The 22,152-nt window shown below is 40.2% G+C and overlaps 1 protein-coding gene and 1 pseudogene across 1 annotated transcript; both read left to right on the top strand.

The window, feature by feature from the left end:
• The first annotated feature begins 3,433 nt into the window (after positions 1-3,433).
• LOC118846578 lies at positions 3,434-15,613 on the top strand (annotated as a pseudogene).
• Positions 8,193-8,627, top strand: LOC118846579 (keratin-associated protein 2-3-like). The gene has a single exon (XM_036755285.1). It carries the CDS (start codon positions 8,193-8,195, stop codon positions 8,625-8,627), a length of 435 nt encoding a protein of 144 aa, XP_036611180.1.
• Positions 15,614-22,152: the final 6,539 nt, after the last annotated feature.

A 22,152-nucleotide genomic window follows, 5' to 3' on the forward strand; every position in this document is an offset into this window, starting at 1 on the left:
TTTGTGTTTTCTCTGAAGTTCAGGGTGCTGACTTTCTCCCCTGAACTAAGTGAATGATATATGTATGTTTAATTAAAGGGAGATTGTAAACCCATTTAAGTTGCTTTCTGTAGAAAAGCAGATCAAAGAATGTGTGCTAGCAGCCCTCCTGTGTGCTGGTGTTATTGGCCTTAGTCAGCCACAGTAGCAGCAAGTAGCATTGTTGTTACAAGGGTATTTAATCTAAAAGAAGAAATTACTATTTTTTCTTAGTGGTACTTAATAATGTGTATGTATATAATTGAATACTAAATATGTTCCACATTATTATAAATATAATTTTATAATAAACATTTTCTCTTTAAATGTGTTTGGCGCATTTTTTAAAAAGCTGATTACTCTACCAAGTCAATTCATGCATATCAAATTCATACTCTAAATGTGAAAGATAAGTTGATTATATTTATGAAAAAGTTGGAGTTATGGAAAACAAATTTATAATGAGATATTTTTATGTTTATTAATTTACCTCGGCCATCACATTATTAATTATTTTAATTATGGTTCTTATTTTTAAAATTATATATGTAAAACTTCCAAAATAGCAAGAGCTGTTTGAGTATTTTATTATCTTTAATGTATATTTAAGATTTCTTTGTGTCATTATATAACTGTAAATTGTAATGAATATTTAATTTTATATGAATAAAATGTATGCTTAAATTTTTATGTAGATTGTTTTATGAAAAGTGTAGAATAGGGCATAACATTTTGGCAAAAACAAAAATTGGGGGTATCATTGTCCAAGGTCACACACCCATCAAGGAGCACTGTCAGGATTTGAACTCTGATTTGGACTTCTACCATGAGTCATTGATTTTATGGACTTTGATACTCATGGTAATACTTCAAACATCTGTGAAAAAATAACTAAAAGAGTAAAACAGGGTGAGGGGAGAGATAAGAAAAGAGAAAAGCCAATATGCCTTCTCCATCAAGTTCCTGATTCCTGACAACTTTCTTTCACCTAAGACTCCTTATATGTCCAACTCAGTAAGCCTCTCACTGAATAACAAGCATAAATTTGAACCCCTTTGCCATACAACTACAGGAGATTTTCACTCTTTGTTTTGCTTTCTCACCTGCTCATCAGCCAATATGCCTCAGCCCTCAATCTGTCCGGGAGTACAGCCTGAAGCCACATGAGGCCATTTTTCCCTTCAATATTCCATTTGCCTACCAAATCTCCTGCTTACCAAATGCCAGTGTTCTTATCAAGTTCTCTACCTGTCCATTTGGTTCCAATTAGCCTGGGCCCCATGACTGCTCCCACTAGTTTCCTCTCCCAAGTCCTACTTAAACCCCAATAGTTAAGCCCCTCTAACATTGTACTTAGTGTTTACTCCTTTCTGTCAGAGGGTGTTATCATCACGCCCTGAGGTGAGAAGATGTTTGTGGTAGTCCAGGGCCTGTGTCTTATGGCTAGAACTCTAACTTCTACTGATTATCTGAAAATGCTGACTTAAATTTAAATTTAAATCAATTACATTTATTTGTTAAGCTCCTACTATGTACACAGTATTGTATTAGTTGCAGAGAATACAAAGATTTAAAAAAATAACCCATCAGAAAGAAAATAATGTGCCATGTGAATATATTATTTTGGTCTTACTCCCTCTGAACAAGAGATCTTAAATTTGTCTTTTGAAAATATGCAGTAACAAGTGCTTGACCAGGGAAGGGGGATACAAGTACTGAAAGAAAATAGGTGATGCACAGCAATCAGTTCAGAAACAAAAGAGCACGTATAACTGAGGATATTGGAAAAGGTATCCTGTGGGAGATCCCACTTCAACTGAACTTTGAAAGACAGGGGGTCCTAACGTACAGAAAAGTGAGTGCATTTTAGGCATGAGATCCACTAAATGAGCAAAGACATGGAAATCAGAAGTTAGAAATTGAGTTTGGGGATAAGCTGGTAGGTCATATTGGCTACAGCATATGAGGTGTCAGAGGGAAATATGAAAATCTGAATAGATGTGATCCTGACTCAGAAGTGTATAAAATTCTGAGCTGGAGAGTTAGTGTTTTATCCTCAAAACCTTAGGATTATTAGATCCTGAATTTAGAGTGTTGTTGTTGTTCAGTCATTTCATTCATGTGCGACTTCATGACCCCATTTGGGGTTTTCTTGGCAGAGATGCTAGAGTGGTTTGCCATTTCCTTCTCCAGCTCATTTTACAGATAATGAAACTGAAGCAAACAAGTTTAAGTGGCTTGCCCAGGGTGACACAGCTAGTAAGTGTCTGAGACTAGATTTGAATTCAGGAAGATGGGTCTCTATGACTCCAGGCTGGGTACTCTAATCACTGTGCCACCTAGCTGCCCCTTCTGTTTCATATAACTTATCCAAATCTGATCTCTGAGCTACTCATGGTTTCTGTTTAGGAAGAGTGTCAGTTTGGAGGGTTGATTGGCTGAGGGTGAGATTTGCGGTGCAAGAAGCAAATGAAGGAGGCCATCTCAACAGTTCCAGTGATAGATGATGGCGACCTGAATTAGGGTGTTGGTTGTGTGAATGAAGAAAAAACGACTGATAGAAGAGATGTTGTGAAGGTAAATTCCACAAGATTCTGCAACTGATAACAATATGTGGAGTGATGGAGAAGGAAGACTCAAAGATGGCTTGGTTATATAATAGAAATTACACATTTCTTCTATACCAAACAATTTCTTTAAAAAAAAAAGAAAAAAGAAAAATTCACCATGTTTTAAAACAATGGATCTGCCCTGGCATCACCGTTCAAACTGGATTTGGTTGGTGAAAAACAAACGATTATGTTTAAAAAGGAAAGTTTAGCCAAATAGCCAATGTTGATAGTTTTCTAAAGTATGAATGAATATGAATGAAATTAAGTAAGAGGACAAATGTAGAACATGAGCTGGATTTCCTTGGCCCCTTCCCTAAAGACCATGGGAAACTAACCTTAGCACAAGCAACAAAAACCCAGAGTTGAATGGGGCCTTAGAAGTCATGTAATTGTCGTGTGTTATTGGATCAGGAATCATGGGATAAAGCTCACAAGGCAGGAGAGTAAAGTAGGAAAGGTCTAGTGTCAGGTTGCCACATGATTGTCCTGATGTCAAAGAGAAAGAAAAGAGAAATTAGTGGTAAGTATTCCCTAAGAAGGGATGATATGGTGAAGGCCATTTTGGAGGGAAAACAAATGGATGAATTCCAAGTGATCAGGAAAAAAAATATTCCTCTTACCAGAAAAACAGATTTTCTAATTTGATAATTACTATTTCATCAAGGTAAACAAAAATAAATTATCTAGACCAAGTGACAGCAGCCATGGAAGGGAATATATAAGAAGCACCCATGGCAAGTCTCTCAGAATTTAAGTACCTCACTCACCTTGAAAGAAACCCAGAAGCTCAACCCACCAACACCATGGTCAGTTCCTGTTGTGGCTCCACCTGCTCTGGCCAGAGCTGTGGCTCTGGCTGCTGCCGCCCCACCTGCTGCGTGTCCAGCTGCTGCCAGCCCTGCTGCCGCCCCAGCTGCTGTGTGTCCAGCTGCTGCCGCCCAACCTGCTGTAGACCAAGTTGTTGCCAGTCTGTGTGCTGCCAACCAACCTGCTGCCACCCTTCTTGCTGCCAAACCACTTGTCATACAACTTGCTGCCGCCCCAGCTGCTGTGTGTCCAGCTGCTGCCAGCCCTGCTGCCGCCCCAGCTACTGTGTGTCTAGCTGCTGCCAGCCCTGCTGCCGCCCCAGCTTCTGTGTGCCCAGCTGCTGCCAGCCCTGCTCTCGCCCCAGCTGCTGTGTGTCCAGCTGCTGCCAGCCTTGCTGCCGCCCCAGCTGCAGCCAGAGCACCTGCTGCCGCCCAGCCTGCTGCAGGTCCTCCTGCTGCTGAGAATCCAGACTTGTTTGCATTCAAAGAATAAAAACAAGCTCATCACTCCCCTTCCTCTTATGAATCAGTGAAATTATGCTCATTAATGCCAATCAACTATAAGATGAGTCACAGAAGACTCTTTACTGTCTATGTAGTCCAGTCTTTTTATTTCCCTGTGGTCTCCGAAACAAGCTGTCTATTAACCCTGAATCTGCCAATTAACAAAATAAACTTTTTCCATGTGTTTTCATGCAACATTCAGAAACCACTGGATAGAGGAAATCACAGACTTTTCCATCTGAAAAGGAACCTGAGGGATCACTGAGTTCAATTCTTGTGGAAGAATCCTTGCTACTTGACTTGTTCACTGTAGAAACATCCAAAAGTGACCCTGATGAATCTAGAACTCAAAGCAATGATGTTTCCATCCCACATTTCTTTTCATCTTTTCCTCCTTTTGTATTGCTTGTATGTGTCTCAATAAAGTTCCAGTTTTCAAATAATGGAAAACATTGGCATAACCCATCATTCCATTGTGTATTATCACCAATAATTTTTGATCTATTGTCATTTCTATGCAGGTACTTAAAGTCAGACCTGTATCCTCAGTATTATAGGGCATCACAGAATAACAATGACACCTGACTCACTCTCATTGTGGGAATCAAATAAGATAATATAGACAATGAACTTTGCAAACTTTAAAATGCTACATAATTGTTAGCTACTATTACAGAGTTATAGTAACCATAATAATAGCCCGTTTGTATAATCCTTTTTGGTTATAAGGTGCTTTACACACACTCTCATATTATCATTATAAATATAGAGTCCTATGAAACCTTAGGAAACATTTAGTCTAACCCCTTCATTTTAAAGATGAGAAAAGTGAGGAATAGAGAGGTAAAATCATAAGAAACACACAGGAAGTAGCAGAAATGAGATTTGAATCCAGGTTCTCTGACTGAAATGAAATGCTCCCTCCACTATATCACACTACCTTCTTAGTTCCTGTAGTCCTCACGACCCTATAAGTTGGTATTTCATCACTATTTTATAGATGAGGAAATGGAGGATTGGAGCAGAGAAGTGACTTGCCCAAGGTCACACATCTAAGTATTATCAAAGGCAAAACTGTAATTCTGTTCTTCAGAGTCTGTAGTGAAAATGATCTTTCCATCACACCATATAGTTGAATGACAGTAGCTATTCATCATAAGATATGGACAAGATGTGATTTCATTTGTATAGAGAAGAACCAGGTAAAGAAACTTCCTATACCAACGCTTGTCAGCACCATGTTTGTAACTTAAGGTAAACTAGAGAACTGGGCAGTTAAATAATTTACTCACAGTCACAAAACCAGTATAGGGCAGCTAGATGCTGCAGTGGATAGAACCTAGAGTCATGAAGAAATGAGTTCTAATCTGGCCTCAGACACTCACTAGCTCTATGACCCTGGGGAAATCATTTAACCTTGTTTGCCATGGTTTCCTCTACTGTAAGATGAACTGGAGAAGGAAACCCCAAATGGGGTCATGAAGAATTGGATATTACTGAAACAAATGAACAACATAAAAGTGAAAATAGTCCTTTATATATTCAGTGAATTTGATCATTAAGAAGATGAAAAACCATAATTTTGAGGAAGGTAACAGCTGACAAAGGAGATCAATTTTCCCTTTTGTAAAGGCACTTTAGGTAAGAAGAGATTAGGTTCATCATAAAACATTTATTAAACTGTACTACATACATAGCAAGGATTCTCAGTATAATTGATGCATCTGACAGCCATACATAACTGTTATAGAGCCTTATTTCTTGGTTCCATTATTTACCTAATTGGCAAAGGAAATCATAACCTGTAGGTATAGCAAGAAATAAAATGCAATTTCCATTTTTTATCTAAATCAAAACTTCTTGGGATTGGTGTTGATACCCAGTGGAATTTGTTTCAAACATTAAAGTATCTATAGAATGCTTGACCTCATCATTTAAGGTCTTTAAGTAGAGGTTGGAGGTCTATGTGATACAGTATAAGGGGAGCATATGTCACAAAACAGTATACAAAAACATAAGAGGTAGCATGGCAAAATAAATGATATGACAAACTTGGAGTAAAGAAGAGCTGAGTTCACATCCTACCTCAAATACTCGGTAGCTGTATGACAATGAATGAGTGACTTTACTTCTCTAAGCCTATTTCCATATTTGCAAAATGTGAGATTTGGAGTCTATGGCCTATAAGGTTGATTCCAGCTCTAAATCCAGGATCCTATGCAGGCACATTTGTACGTAGGAAATGGCTAAATTGCTAGGCGCTTTCCTCTTGTTCAGTCATTCAGTCATGTCTGACTAGTCATGACCCCATGGACCATAAGCCCTTTTGTCCTCCAAAGCATGTCCAAGTTTATGTCCATTGTTTCCAGGACACTATACAGTTCATCCTCTGCCATCCCCTTCTCCTTTTGACTTCAATATTCCCCAACATCAGAATCTTTTCCAGTGAGTCCTGTCTTCTCATAATGTGACCAACATATTTAAGCTTCAGCTTCAGTATTTGACTTTCCAGTAAATCCCCTGAATTAATTTCTTTAAGATTTGACTGATTTGATCTCCTTGCTGTCTAAGGGACTCCCAAAAGTCTTTTCTAGCATCACAATTCAAAAGCATTGATTTCTGTGATGCTAAGCTTTTCTTATAGTTCAAATCTCATACCATACATTGCTATTGAAAAAGCCATAGTTTTGACTATGTGGACCTTTGTCAGCAAGGTTATATCTCTGCTTTTTTTTACTATGCTGTCCAGATTTGCCATTATTTTCTTTCCAAGGAGCAAACATTTTTTAATTTATGGCTGCAGTTGTCATCTGCAATGATCTTTGAGCCCAAGAAAATGAAATCTGACACTACTTCCATTTCTTCTTTCTCTATTTGCCAGGAAGTGAGGGGACCAATTGCCAAGATCTTACATTTGTTTTTTTTTTTTCTTATATTAAGCTGCAAGCCAACTTTTACACTCTCCTCTTTCACCCTTGCCAAAAGGATTCTTAATTCTTCATTTTCTGTCATTAGAGCTTTCCTCTAAGTTTCACCAACTCTTGATGGATTGATACGCACCTCCTTTCTCCCTTTCTTTTCACCTCCCTCTCTAGATGGGTTAGTAATTCTTCAGTTGTTGAAGGTGTTAACCATAAGTTCACAAAAAGTTTAAATAACTTTTTACTAGTTTTATGATTTCATTGATAATAGAGAATTTCCAATTAGCAAACTCTCTACCAAGGCAGATGGGAATGTGCTTTGCAATTTTCAGTCTTGGAAAGTTATCTGGGACACTGAGAGATTAAGTGACTTACCCACTCTACCACAGTCAATATGTATTAGAGGTGAAACTTGAACCCAAGTCTTGCCTATTCCAAGATAAGCTGTCTCTGCATTATCCTGGGGAACACACACATATCCTCAAGAAAAGTTTACACAATAGTTCAGGAAAATAACAGAAGAGGTGCCAAAAGACAATAAATAATGCATAGGTATACAAACTGCAAAGAAAAAAACTGTTACAGGAGTCCAGAGGGGTAAGATGAAATGAGACTCAAGCAATCAGGCAAATCTATACAAAGGAAATAGGATTGGTGGTGGACTTTAAAAGAGAGGGAGGATTTCTGTAGCCATGGAGGGTAGATTATTCCAGTCAGGTAGAAGGCTGTGATTAAAAACAACAACAATTCAGAGGAGTTCAGGAAGTGTCCAGAGAAAGGAACCACGACTATTTCACTGGAGAAGAAAGCTCATGTTGCAGTATCTGTATGAAATAAACATCAAAGGTGAAAAGATATTCCAAATGATGCTTGCTTTGAAAATAAGTCCAAGTAAATGACCTACAAGGAGACATATGACCCTAGGTCCTTCTTAGACTAAAGAAATACAACTAGACTATTAGATATGAATAATGCTGATTAATGTTTGGGCCATAATTAGGGAACACTTTGAAGTGAGAGCATAAAATGATGACTTCAGGGTAAACGGGCAAAGGAGAGGATTTAATTTCAGTGAGGAAGTAAGTTATTTTTTGTTGTTTTTGTTTTGTAATGAGTTTGGGAATGCTTCAGTGACAACCTCACAACTATCTAACCAATCCTGCGCTCTCATTTCAAAAGACACAGTCAAAAACAAGGAAAAGGTCCTGGATTCTGGGAGACTGACAGCATCTAGTCAGGGTATATAAAGGGTCCAGAATAGGATAGAGCCTTCAAACCTGAAAAACCAACTCTTCCTTCTTATCTGACAGAGAGCAGAACCAACTAACACTATGGTCAATTCCTGCTGTGGCTCTGTCTCCTCTAGCTGTTGTCAGCCCAGTTGTGGTCAGACTACCTGTTGCCAGCCCATCTGTTGCCAGACCACCTGTGGCCAGCCCTGCTGCCCACCCAGATGCTGCCTGCCAGTCTCCTGCCAAACCACTGTGTGCCGCCCAGTGAGCTGTGTGCCCAGGTGTAACCGCCCAATCTGTGATACCTGCTGCCGCCCTCCCTGCTGTGACCCCTGCTCTGTGCAGGAGGGCTGCTGCCGCCCCATCGCCTGCTGTCCCAGCTCCTGTACAGCTGTGGTCTGCAGACCCTGCTGCTGGGCTTCCACTTGCTGCCAGCCCATTTCTGTGCAGTCACCTTGTTGCAGACCCCCCTGCTGCCAGCCAGCCCCCTGCCGCACCATCTGCCGCTCCACCTGCTGCCCCACCTCCTGCTGAGTATCTATGCCTCCTTTGAGTCATCCAAGTCACATTGAAAATATTGTCTCATGAGATGCCAATGTTCATCATTACATTCTTCCATTCGGACACTACCCACCTTACCCAGGCATTTTCTGTACATCAGATGACCAGTTCTCAGTACTCCATGCTCTAGGACTTACAACCAATTTCTAGCAGCAAATGGCTCATTGGGAATGACCTACATGGACTTTCCAAGTTCATCCCAACAGGATCTGACCTTCCTTCATTCTCACAGGCATCCTGAGTATCAACAAATCTATTATTTTCAGTAAGGAGTCTTCTCCATAGTGTTGCTCAGTTGTTTTCAATAAACATTTTCCTGGCATAGCAAATACTCTTCTCACTCTAAATTCTTCATTGGTGTGTGTTTCATTCACTGTGCTTTGGCTAGAGCATCATTTGAAAGAAGGTGAGAAATCCTACATTTGAAAGATGCAAAGGAGCTCAGGCATCATCATATTGTCTAGCACATTCATTTTACAGGTGAGGAAACTGAGGTTCAGAAGGGGAAACAGACTTGCCCAAGGTCATGCAGAGGCAGGATTTGAACTTAGGTCCTCTGTCTCCAAATGCAGTGCCCTTTCTTCTGTACTATATTTACTTTAAGATTCAGAGAATCATCAAAAATCAGGTTTGACATCATGACATTGAGTATTTTGTTGTTCAGTCATTTTTCAGTGAAGTCTGACTTTCAGTGACCCCATTTGGGGTTTTCTCAACAAAGATGCTCGAATGGTTTTGCCAAGTCCTTCTCTAGCTCATTTTACAAGTAAGGAAACTGAGGCAAACAAGGTTTAGTGACTTCACCAGTGTCACCCTGCTAGTAAGTGTCTAGACCAGACTTGAACTCAATAAGGTGAGTCTTCCTGAATCCCGACCCAGTGGTCTGTCCACCACACCACCTAAATGTCCCAATATTGAGCATATGCCCAGACAACCTTTCAATGTGTGACCTCCGGTAATTTTTTGAGTAATGTTCAATCATATTTTCTTTTCATTCCCCTCATTAACTTGGGGGAAATCTGGAACCAAACCCAGGATGAGCCTGTTGGTATTACACTGACAACATCCAAAGGCTAAGGATTATATATTATCTAATGTTCAAACCATTTTCGTAATAAACAGTGGAATATGCTAGCCCAGAAAGTAAATTCTGGCCTGCAAGGAAAAACATGGCATCCAAGGCTAAAGAGACAATAGTCTTCTTCTCCCTGTCCTAGTTAGAGTAGGAATATATTAACCTCTTCAATGTTCATGCCAGAGTGATGGTGGTGAGAGAGAAAGAGAGAGAGAGAGAGAGGGAGAGAGAGAGAGAGAGACAGAGACAGAGACAGAGACAGAGACAGAAAGAGAGACAGAGACAGAGAGAGACACAGAGAGACGCACAGAAAGAGAGAGAAAGAGAGAGAGAGAGAGAGAGAGAGAGAGAGAGAGCGAGAGAGAGAGAGAGAGAGAGAGAGAAAGAGAGAGAGAAAGAAAGCACATTTACTAAGCATTTAGTATGTGATAGGCACAGTGGAAGCAGTGTGCTAAGCTCAGGGAATACAAGTAAACATGAATATACACCCCTTACTTCAAGGAGTTTATGTCCTAATAAGAGTAGATATATAATACAAAAAAGGAATGGAAAGGAAGATGTTATGTACTGCACAAGGTATCTGGCAAGTGGTATGGAGGGCTGGATTCAAGCAAGATAAGGGAAAGTTTCACATATCAGAGCCCAATGTCCCAGGGAGACAGTCTAAAGTTTCAGAAAGGAGAACATGGGTATAATTTCTGAAGTACAAGCAGAGTGGTGTGGAGATGGCAAAGAAGGTAAGGTCTGGTTCTAAGCAAAATAAGGTGAAGTTTGACTTCTGAGAGCCTCTTTTCCCAGGGGCGAGAACTATTTCCATTAAAGTACTAGGGCATAGAAAAATTGCAGACAGATAATGCAATTGATAGGCAAAGACTATTCTGCTTTGTAACAATGATTCCCCCAGCTCCAAGTCATACAGCAATGTCTTGCTGGGGCACAGCCAAGATATGCAGAGTATAGGCAGCAACCCAGTTGAACCTTCCCAACATCCCCCTCCAAACAACTTTAAAATAACTCCTCAAAGAAAGTGTTGAGTGGTAGAGCCAACAAAAGGTCAGAAAGACATGTTTACAACCTTAGATAATTCATGAGGTTGGAAGGAAAAGTCTCTAATACCATGGAAGGGACTGGCCCAGAGCCTGGCAGCAGCAACAGGAGCTTCAGGAGTTCCCAGTCCAGAGATGTAAGGGGGTCAGAAAACCGGTCAGAAATAGATTTCAAAGGACCCTTTGCTCACACTGGGTGCATCTGGTGCTGATTGGCAATGGTATTGCCCATAAGCAGTTCTAAGTCACAGCTCTGAAGTGGAGAGGAGCACTTGTGGTCAGTCACAGTTCCAATTTCAAGAAAAAACACTAGTGCTTTTGACAGCAGGGAGGTAGTGGTCCTTCCTGGGTAAAGATCAGAGTACAAACCAGGAGATCAGTGACCACACCTCTTCCCAGGATAACACCATCTTGGAAGCACCAAAAACTTGCAGACCCCCAGAACTACCACTGAAAATAGCAGCACAAAAAAGCTTGAAACTTGGCATAGTGCCTCCCCAACCCAAGGTGAATGGAGTCTAACTTTAAATTGACTGGAAAAATGAGCAAAGAACAAAAAAAATAACTTGAACATTAAAAATTACTATGGTGACAAAAAGATCAAGACACATACTCAGAAGAAGACAATGTCATAAAGCAGCTACAAGTAAAGCCTCAAAGAAAAATGCTCATTGGACACAAAACCAGAAAGAATTCCTGGAAGAGTTTGTAAAGAGAGGGAGAGAGAGATAAGAGTCATAGAGGGGGGAAAAATGAGAAAAGAAAAGAGTGATGCAAGATAATTATGAAAAGAGAATTAACAGCTTGGTCCAAAAAAGCACAAAAAATACTGAAGAAAACATCACCTGAAAAAAAGCAGAATTTGCCTAATAGCAAAAGATGCTCACGCACAAAAACACACACACACACACACACACACACACACACACACACACACAAATTGCTGAAGAAAAAAAAGTCTTTCAAAAGCAGAATGGAAAAGGAGGTACAAAAATTCACTGAAGAAAATAGTTCCTTAAAAAGCAGAATTGGTCAAATGAGAAAAGGGGCAAAAAAGTGTAAGGAAGAAAATAACTCTTTAAAAATTATAATTGGAAAAATGGATGCCAATAACTCCATGAGAAATCAAGAAACAGTAAAACAAAGTAAAAAGAATGAAAAATAAGGGGCAGCTAGGTGGCCCAGTGAGTAGAGCCCCAGCCCTGGAGCCAGAAGGAACTGAGTTCAAATCTGGCCTCAGACACGTGACACATGCACTAGCTATGTGACCTTGGACAAGTCACTTAACCCCAACTGCCCTGCCAAAAAACACAAAAATAAAAAAAGAATGAAAAATAGAAGAAAATGCGAGATATCTCATTAGAAAAACAACTGACATGGAAAATAGATTGAGGCGAGATAATTTAAGAATTATTGGATTACCTGAAAGCCATGATTTAAAAAAAGAGAATGGATATCATATTTTAAGAATTATCAAAGAAAACTGTCTCAGTGGCTTAGATCCAGAAAGTAAAATAGAAATTGAAAGAATCCATCACCACCAAAGGAGATCCCCAAATGAAAAGTCCCAGGAATATTATAGCCAAATTCCAAAGCTCCTAGATCAAAGAGAAAGTATTACAAGCATCCAGGAAGAAACAATTCAAATATCAGGGAGTCACAATAAGCATACTGCAAGATTTAACAGCTTCCACGTTAATGGAGCAGAGGGCTTGGAATATGATATTCCAAAACTCAAAGGAGCTAGAATTACAACCAAGAAGAACATATCCAGTAAAACTTAGTATAATCCTTCAGGGGAAAATATAGATATTTAATGAAATAGAGGACATCCAAACATTCCTGATGAAAATACCAGAGATTAACAGAAAATTTGACATTCAAACATAAGACTCAAGAAAAGCATAAAAAGGTAAAGATGAAATCATAAGGACTTAATAGGGCTAAACTGTTTACATTCCTAAATGAAAAGATGATACATTAACTTTATTATTATTGGGGCAGTTAGAAGTAGCCTGAATAGGAAAAAAGGAAGGGGTATGACTTCATTATGTTAGCATGATCTCCAAAAACAGAATGTATGGGTGAAAAGGGGAATGCATTGGGAGAAGGAGCAAGGGAAAGTTTGAATGGGGCAAATTTTCTCACATAAAGGAGACATGCAATAAGTGTTTTGTTTTTTTTTAATAGCAGAGGGGAAAATGAGGAGGGTGGCAGGCAATGCTTAAACCTCCCTTTCATGGAATTGGCTCAAAGAAAGAAGAATATATACAATATACACAACACACACTCACACACACACACACACACACACACACACACACACGCATACATTGATATTGAGTTGGGTATAGAAATCTATTTAACCCAATAGGGAGATCAGGGCTGGGAGTGGATAGGAGATATAGGAGGGGATGATAAGAGGATTGGAGAAGGCAGTAGTCAGAAGCAAAGCAGACTTTTGAAGAAGGAAGAGATAAAAACAGAAGAAAATAAACAGAGGAAAATGGGATGAAGGAAATGCACAATTAGTGATCATAACTGTCAAGGGGAATTTGAAGGAGCTAACCCCTAAAACAGAAGTAGACAGCAAAGTGGATTACAAACCAGAATTCAACAATATGTTGTGAACAAGAGACATACTTGGGACACAAAGACACACATAGAGTTGATGAAGGGGTCAGGCAGAGACTATTATGTTTCAGCTGAAGTGAAGAGGGCAGGGGTGGCAATCATGATCTCAGAAAAAGAAAAGCCAAATTAGATCTAATTGAAAAAGATAATCAGGGAAACAACATTTTTCTAAAATGTACCATTGGTGATGAAGCAATATCAAAAAAATTTATATCAAGTTTCCTTGATAAAGGCTTCATTTTTCAAATATACAGAAAACTAAGTCAAAATTATAAAAATAAAAGCCATTCCCCAACTCACATGTGGTCAAAAGATATGAACAGGCAGTTTTCAGGAGAAGAAATCAAAGGTATCTGTAGTTATTTGAAAAAATGATCTAAATTAATATTGATTAGAGAACTGAGCATTGAAACAACTCTGAGGTACCACCTCACACCTATTCAAAATGACAAATGCTAAAGGGGATGAGAACAATAGATATACTAATGAACTTTTTGTGGAGTTGTGAACAGGCCAACTATTCTGGAGAATAAAATGGAACTATGCCAAAAGGGCTATAAAACTGTCCATACTCTTTGATCCTGCAATACCATTACAAGGTCTGTATTGCAAAGAGATCAAAGTAAAAGGGAAAGGGCCTATATGTATAAAAATAGTTATAGCAGCTCTCTGTATGGTGGGAAAAAAATTGGAAATTGAGGGGATGGTCATCGATTGGGGAATGGCTGAACAAGATGAGGCACATTATGGAGGACTATTTGCTCCAGTCTATACTTTATACACTGATCCTCTAAATCAATGATTCAATCATTTCAGATACTCAATAAAGTATTTTGGAGCACCTAGGTAGCACAATGGATAGAGTGCTAGGCTTGGAACTCCAAACCCCACCTCAGACACTTACTAGCTGTGAGACCTTGGCAAAGTCAAGTAACTCTGTTTGCCTCAGTTTCTTCATCTGTAAAATGACCTAGAGAAGAAATATCAAACCATTCCAGTGTCTTTGCCAAGAAAACCCCAAATGAGGTCAAAAAAAGTCAGACATGACTGAAAAATGACAGGAAAATTATTTAGATATATATCTATAATGGCAGATAATGGAAAAAAAGAAACTACATGATGGTTTTGGATTTTTCTTCCCAACCACCAGATTTCCAGAAGCCTTTACATGCATTGCTAATATAAATGGATTCCTTCTCTTGCTCTCTCAAGATAATACCTCTAAAATTTTTTTCAAACTTCCTTCACCTAAAAACCACCTCTAAATGAAGAAACTCACCTAGTGAAAGATTTGTACCAAATGTTAGTCATGCATGGATTAAAATGGAAAAGTGTGATGACTGGTCCTATGAAATGCTTCCTATGAACTGCTCCCTTCACAGACTCACATGACCATTCCAACCATGGAATCTGATGGTTTGAACCATGAATTACTAATATCTAATATTCATAAGGAAAAGACATGTTGGATGAGCCATTACTCAAGGGGGAAACAAAAGAACTGCTTAATGATACTGGAATATTTTCTGAGCAATGAAACTAGCCAATTCAATGTTGTCATTTCTAAAGCCATAAACAAAAAACAGGGAAGGGTTCCTGAATTCACGGGAATGACAGTACCTAGTCAGGATATATAAAGAGTCCAGAACAAGACAGAGCATCCAGACCTGAAAAACCAACTCTTCCTTCTTATCCAACCCAAACCAGAACCAACCAACACCATGGTCCATTCCTGTTGTGGCTCTGTCTCCTCTGGCTGTTGCCAGCCCAGCTGCTGCGAGCCCTGCTGTGGCCAGTCCAGCTGCTGCCAACCCATCTGTTGCCAGACCAGCTGCTGTGAGCCCTGTTGTGGCCAGTCTAGCTGCTGTGACCCCTGCTGTGGCCAGTCCAGCTGCTGCCAGCCCTGCTGCCCACCCAGGTGCTGCCTGCCAGTCTCCTGCCAAACCACTGTGTGCCGCCCAGTGAGCTGCGTGCCCAGGTGCAGCCGCCCCATCTGTGACACCTGCTGTGTGAAGTGTGGCTGCTGCCCCATTCTCTCCTGTTGCCCCAGCTCCTGCACAGCTGTGGTCTGCAGACCCTGCTGCTGGGTTTCCACCTGCTGCCAGCCCATTTCTGTGCAGTCTCCTTGCTGCAGACCCCCCTGCTGCCAGCCAGCTGCCTGCCGCACCACCTGCCGCTCCACCTGCTGCCCCACCTGCTGCTGAGTATTTATGCCTCCTTTGAGTCATCCAAGTCACATTGAAAATATTGTCTCATGAGATGCCAATGTTCATCATTACATTCTTCCATTCGGACTCTACCCACCTTACCCAGGCATTTTCTGTACATCAGATGACCAGTTCTCAGTACTCCATGCTCTAGGACTTACAACCAATTTCTAGCAGCAAATGGCTCATTGGGAATGACCTAGATAGACTTTCCAAGTTCATCCCAACAGGATCTGACCTTCCTTCATTCTCACAGGCATCCTGAGTATCAACAAATCTATTATTTTCAGTAAGAAGTCTTCTCCATAGTGTTGCTCAGTTGTTTTCAATAAACATTTTCCTGGCATAGCAAATACTCTTCTCACTCTAAATTCTTCGTTGGTGTGTATTTCATTCACTGTGCTTTAGCTAGAGCACCATTTGAAAGAAGATGAGAAATCCTACCTTTGAAAGATGCAAAGGAGCTCAGGCATCATCATATTGTCTAGCACATTCATTTTACAGGTGAGGAAACTGAGGTTCAGAAGGGGAAACAGACTTGCCCAAGGTCATGCAGAAGCAGAATTTAAACTTAGGACCTCTGATTTCTATTAGAGTGCCCTTTCTTCTATATTATATTTAAGATTCAGAGAATCATCAAAAATCAGGTTTGACATTATCACAATTTTGTTGTTCAGTCATTTTTCAGTCAAGTCTGACTTTCAGTGACCCCATTTGGGGTTTTTTTAACAAAGATACTCGAATGGTTTTGCCAAGTCCTTCTCTAGCTCATTTTACAAGTGAGGAAACTGAGGCAAACAGGGTTTAGTGACTTCATCAGCATCACCCTGCTAGTAAGTTTGAACTCAATAAGGTGAGTCTTCCTGAATCCCGACCCAGTGCTCTGTCCACCACACCACCTAGATGTCCCAATATTGAGCATATGCCCAGACAACCTCTCAATGTGTGACCCCCTGCAATTTTTTGAGTAATGTTCAATCATCTTTCCTTTTCATTCCCCTCATTAACTTGGGGGAAATCTGGAACCAAACCCAGGATGGGCCTGCTGTTATTACACTGACAACATCCAAAGGCTAAGAAGCATATATGATTTAATGTTCAAACCGTGTTTTGTAATAAAGAGTGGAATATACTAGTCCAAAAAGTGAATTCTAGCCCGCAAAGAAAAACATGGCATCCAAGGCTAAAGAGATAATAGTCTTCTTCTCCCTGTCCTTGTCTGAGTAGGAATATATTAAGCTCCTCAAAGTTCATGCCAGAGTGGTGTTGGTGGTGATGGTGATCAATCAGGACCATAGATTTAAAGCTGGAAAGGGCCTTAGAGGCCTCTGAGTCATACTCACTTATTTTACAGATAAGAAAAATGAGGCTCAGAAAGGTTAAGGGATTTTCTCAGGACCACAGAGCTAATAACTATTTCAGATGAAATTTGAACCTAACTCTTCCTAACTTTGAGTTCAGTTATCTCTTCACAACTCTACAATGGGTAGAGACAATGGGGGGTGAATGGTAAAGCAGAAGAGTGCTAGGCAAGGTGATGTACCACAGGGAGTTCCTAAAGTTCTGGAAGGGAGGCTAAAAAGGAGCTTGACTTGGGCTCTGGTGGTGTCACTGAGTAGGGAAATGCCCCAATCAGTGTAACACAACTGTTGATAAGAGTCAAATAGATGGAGTAGTATAGTGTTGCAGGCTGACTCTATTTGAAACTGTCATGGTGACCACTTTGATATAGAAGATGAGATACTGAGAGCTCTTTCAAGTTCTGGTTACACTGGAAGGAAAGATACACTGGAACGAATCAGAAAAACCAACATCCATACCTTCTGGAAATTCTTCAGGGAAGATAGTACACTCTATTAAAGTTGGCAAGCCACATATGTGTCTGAAATAGACTGGTGAGAGAGAGAGACAGAGAGAGAGAGGCAGAGAGTATTTAGTATGTGATAGGCACAGTGCGAAGCAGTATGCTAAGCTCTGGGAACACAACCAAACATGAATATAAAACCCTTACCTCAAGGAGTTTAAGTTCTAATAGGAGAAGATGTACAATGCTTAAAAGGAACTGAAAGGAAGACTGTATGTGCTTCACCATTGTCACAAGTGTGTGGCAAGTAGTAAGGAGGGCTGGATTCAAGTAAGATAAGGGAACGTTTCACATATCAGAGCCCAATGTCCCAGGAAGACAGTCTAAGGTTTCAGAAAGGAGAACATGGGTATAATTACTGAAGTACAAGCAGAGTGGTGTGGAGACAGCCAAGAAAGGAAGGTCTGGTTCTAAGCAAAATAAGGTGAAGTTTGACTTCTGAGAGCCTCTTTTCCCAGGGGCGAGAACTATTTCCATTAAAGTACTAGGGCATAGAAAAATTGCAGACAGATAATGCAATTGATAGGCAAAGACTATTCTGCTTTGTAACAATGATTCCCCCAGCTCCAAGTCATACAGCAATGTCTTGCTGGGGCACAGCCAAGATATGCAGAGTATAGGCAGCAACCCAGTTGAACCTTCCCAACATTCCCCTCCAAACAACTTTAAAATAACTCCTCAAAGAAAGTGTTGAGTGGTAGAGCCAACAAAAGGTCAGAGAGACATATTTACGACCTAAGATAATTCATGAGGTTGGAAGGAAAAGTCTCTAATACCAGGGAATGGGCTGGCCCAGAGCCTGGCAGCAGCAACAGGAGCTTCAGGAGTTCCCAGTCCAGAGATGTAATGGGACTAGAAAACTGGTCAGAAATAGATTTCAAAGGACCCTTTGCTCACACTGGGTGCATCTGGTGCTGATTGGCAATGGTATTGCCCATAAGCAGTTCTAAGTCACAGTTCTGAAGTGGAGAGGAACACTTGTGGTCAGTCACAGTTCCAATTTCAAGAAGGAGGTAGTAGTGCTTTTGACAGCAGGGAGGTAGTGGTCCTTCCTGGGTAAAGATCAGAGTACAAACCAGGAGATCAGTGACCACACCTCTTCCCAGGATAACACCATCTTGGAAGTACCAAAAACTTGCAGACCCCCAGAACTACCACTGAAAATAGCAGCACAAAAAAGCTTGAAACTTGGCATAGTGCCTCCCCAACCCAAGGTGAATGGAGTCTAACTTTAAATAGACTGGGAAAATGAGCAAAGAACAAAAAATAACTTGAGGCAGGGTGGAGCCAAGATGGCACTGTGAAAGGAAGGAACTACCTGAGCTCTCTCACAAATTCTGTCAGACACATCTAAAAAAAGTGGATCTGAGCAGATTTGAGAGAGTTAGAAGCCACTAGTAGACTGAGAGTGGCAGGAGTGCGAGGCAAATGGAATGGCACCAGACCAAGCCAACCAGGAACAGCAGAGGAATCCAGCCAGTGTGTGGGTCTGGGAGAGTGCTGGGCAAGCAAAACAGCAGAGCAGGAAAAGGCCCAAGGCGGAAGTACCAGCTATGGCTATGATCAAGCCCCAGGCCTCTCAGCCCACAACAAGAGTGTGTCAGAGCTCAGAGCCTGTGGCCAGGGGAGCAGCTAGCCTGGAGGCCTCCAACCCACAGTCTAAAAGTTTGGAACTCACTTTCTTGAACTTCTGCAAGCCATGATGTGCAGGCAAAAAATGGCTCTCATCCCTTCCTTGAATAAACCCAGAGAATAATACCTCAGGAGAAACAGAGAAGCCAGAAAGGGGGCTTCAGTAGCAAGAGAAGTGGAGAAGAGGGCCTTTCCTGTGGTGGCTGAAAGAGACTAGTGCAGGAAGAGAGGTGTCCCAGCAGCCCTCACCTCAGCAGAACAACTACAGTAACTGAGCCCCCAGGGGGTGGAGCTAACAAACGTCAATGCCAGGACCCCAGACATGGCTTTGCACAGCCAGGGGAAGAGGCAGACACCAGCACAGACAAGAGCCGAGACCACCCATTCTGTAGAACAGTCCTGGGGAAGAGGAGAACCCCTCCCCCAGCAGCCAGATCACCCATCTCCCACACCTCATGAAACCAGAGCCCATAGAACATAAAGCCAGTGAGCAGGCCCACAGATTCCAACACAAGAAACTTGGGAGAGAGTCCCTGGAGTCTCAGAAACAGAGATCCACTTTAGAAGCCAGGTGGAAAAAAAACACCATGAAAAAAGACACTGAGAAGCCAAATACGACTGATTCTTATTATGGAGACAGGGAAGATCAAAATAACAATTCAGAAGAGGACAGCATGGACACTATACCCACATCTGAAAACTCAAAAGGGAAAGTGAACTGGTCTCCAGACCATTCCTGGAAGAACTCAAGGAAGACTTTAAAAACCAAATTAGAGAGGTAAAAGAAAAAATGGAAAAAAAATGGGAAAAAATTAAATGAGGAAAACAAATCTTTAAAAGGTAAAATAGGGGTAATGGTTAAGGAAAATCTGAATATAAATGGAGAAAATGTCTCATTTAAAAGTAAAGTCAACCAAATGGAAAAGGAGATGGAGAAGATAAAGGAAGAAAGCAAAACATTAAAAATTAGAATTGGGCAAGTAGAAGCTAATGACTATATAAGACATCAAGAATCAGTCAAACAAAATGTAAAGAATGAAAAATAGAAGAAAACATGAAATATCTGATTGGAAAAACAACCAACCTGGAAAATAGATCAAGGAGAGACAATCTATTGGTCTATTTGATCAATTGTTGGTCTACCTGAAAGCTATGATGAAAAAAAGAGCCTGGACAGTATCTTCCATGAAATCCTTAAGGAAAATTTCCCAGAGGTCCTAGAAAGAGAGGGTAAAATTGTCGTCAAAAGAATCCATCGATAACCTCCTGAAAAAGATCCCAAGTTGAAAACCCCAAGACATATTACAGCCAAATTCCAGAACTACCAGGTCAAGGAGAAAATACTGCAAGCAGCTAGAAAGAAATAATTCAAATATCACAGAACTACAGTCAGGATCACATAGGATCTTTCAGCTTCCACATTAAATGACAGGAGAAATTGGAATGATATTCTGAAAGGCAAAGGAGCTTGGACTACAACCAAGGATCAACTACCCAGCAAAATTGAGCATAATTTTCCAGGCAAGGAGATGGACATTCAATGAAATAGGGGAACGCCAGACCTTCCTGATGAAAAGGCCAGAGATCAATGGAAAATTTGATCTACAAATACAAAACTCAAGAGAGACATAAAAAGGCATACGGGGGAAAAACCCCTAGTTAATCAATAATGCTAATTAGTTACATCCTTATATAGGATTATTTTGTTTTATATATGTTTATATATATATATATATATATATATATATATATCAATCTTGAGAATAGTATACTTATTATGACAATTGAAAGGGATATTCATAGACTGTGGATATCAGTATTAAATAACCAATATAATGATAAAAAATAATTGAGAGATATAAAGGAGTGGTTCTGGGAGAAGAGGTAAGGAGGTAGTAGAAAAGGCTAAATTACATCACATGAAGAGGCACAAAAACATTTTATTAGAGGGGAAGAAGAGAGGGAAAAGAGCAGTATTTGAGCTTTCCTTTCATCGGATTTGGTTCAAGAAGGGAATAACATACCCTGATAAGTATAGAAATTTAACTTGTCCTCCAGGCAGTAGGAGGGGAAAGGGAAAAAATGGAGGGGGATGATATAAGGAAGGGAAGAAGTAGCAAGTAGAAAACAGTAAGATAAGGGAGGGGGATCAAGAGGGAGGGTAAACTGAGAAAGTTGGCAGTCAAAACAAAACTCTGTTGAGGAGTGGAAGGGAGAAGAGAGAAATAAAAACATAAATGGGGGGAATAAGCTGAAGAAAAGGACATAGATAGTAATCATAACTGTGAATGTGAATGGGATGAACTTTTCTATAAAATGGAAGTGGATAGCAGAATGGATTGAAAACCGTAATCCTACAATATGCTGTTTACAAGAAACACATTTGAAACAGGGGATACACAGGGTAAAGGTAAAAGGCTGGAGTAGAATATATTGTGCTTCAGCTAAGGTAAATAAAGCAGGTGTAGCAATCCTAATCTCAGACAAAGCAAAAGTAAAGATAGATTTAATTAAAAGAGATAAGGAATGACACTACATCCTGCTAAAAGTAAAGATAGATCTAATTAAAAGTGATAAGGAACAACGCTACATCCTGCTAAAAGGCACCTTAAACAATGATGTAATATCGTTATTTAACATATATGCACCAAGCCGTATAGCATGCAAATTCTTAGAGGAGAGGTTAAGGGAGTTATAGGAAGAAATAGACAGCAAAACTATAATAATGGGAGACCTCTACCTCCCTTTCTCTGAACTTGATAAATCTAACTTCAAAATAAACAAGAAAGAAGTTAAGGAGGTGAGTAGAATTTTAGAAAAGGCAGATTTGATACATGTCTGGAGAAAACTGAATGGGGATAAAAAGGAATATACTTTTCACTCAGCAGTACATGGCATATACTCAAAAACTGACCATGACTAGGGCATAAAAACCTCACAATCCAGTGCAGAAAGGCAAAGTAGTCAAAGCATCTTTTTTAGATCATGATGCAATAAAAACTATTTGTAATAAAGAACCATGGAAAAATAAGCTAAAAAT

Source organism: Trichosurus vulpecula, chromosome 4, assembly GCF_011100635.1.
Source record: "Trichosurus vulpecula isolate mTriVul1 chromosome 4, mTriVul1.pri, whole genome shotgun sequence".
In the NCBI taxonomy this organism is placed as follows: Eukaryota; Metazoa; Chordata; class Mammalia; order Diprotodontia; family Phalangeridae; genus Trichosurus; species Trichosurus vulpecula.

Coding starts and splice junctions, on each gene's coding strand:
- LOC118846579 (XM_036755285.1), top strand. CDS start 8,193: ATGGTCAATTCCTGCTGTGGCTCTGTCTCCTCTAGCTGTTGTCAGCCC.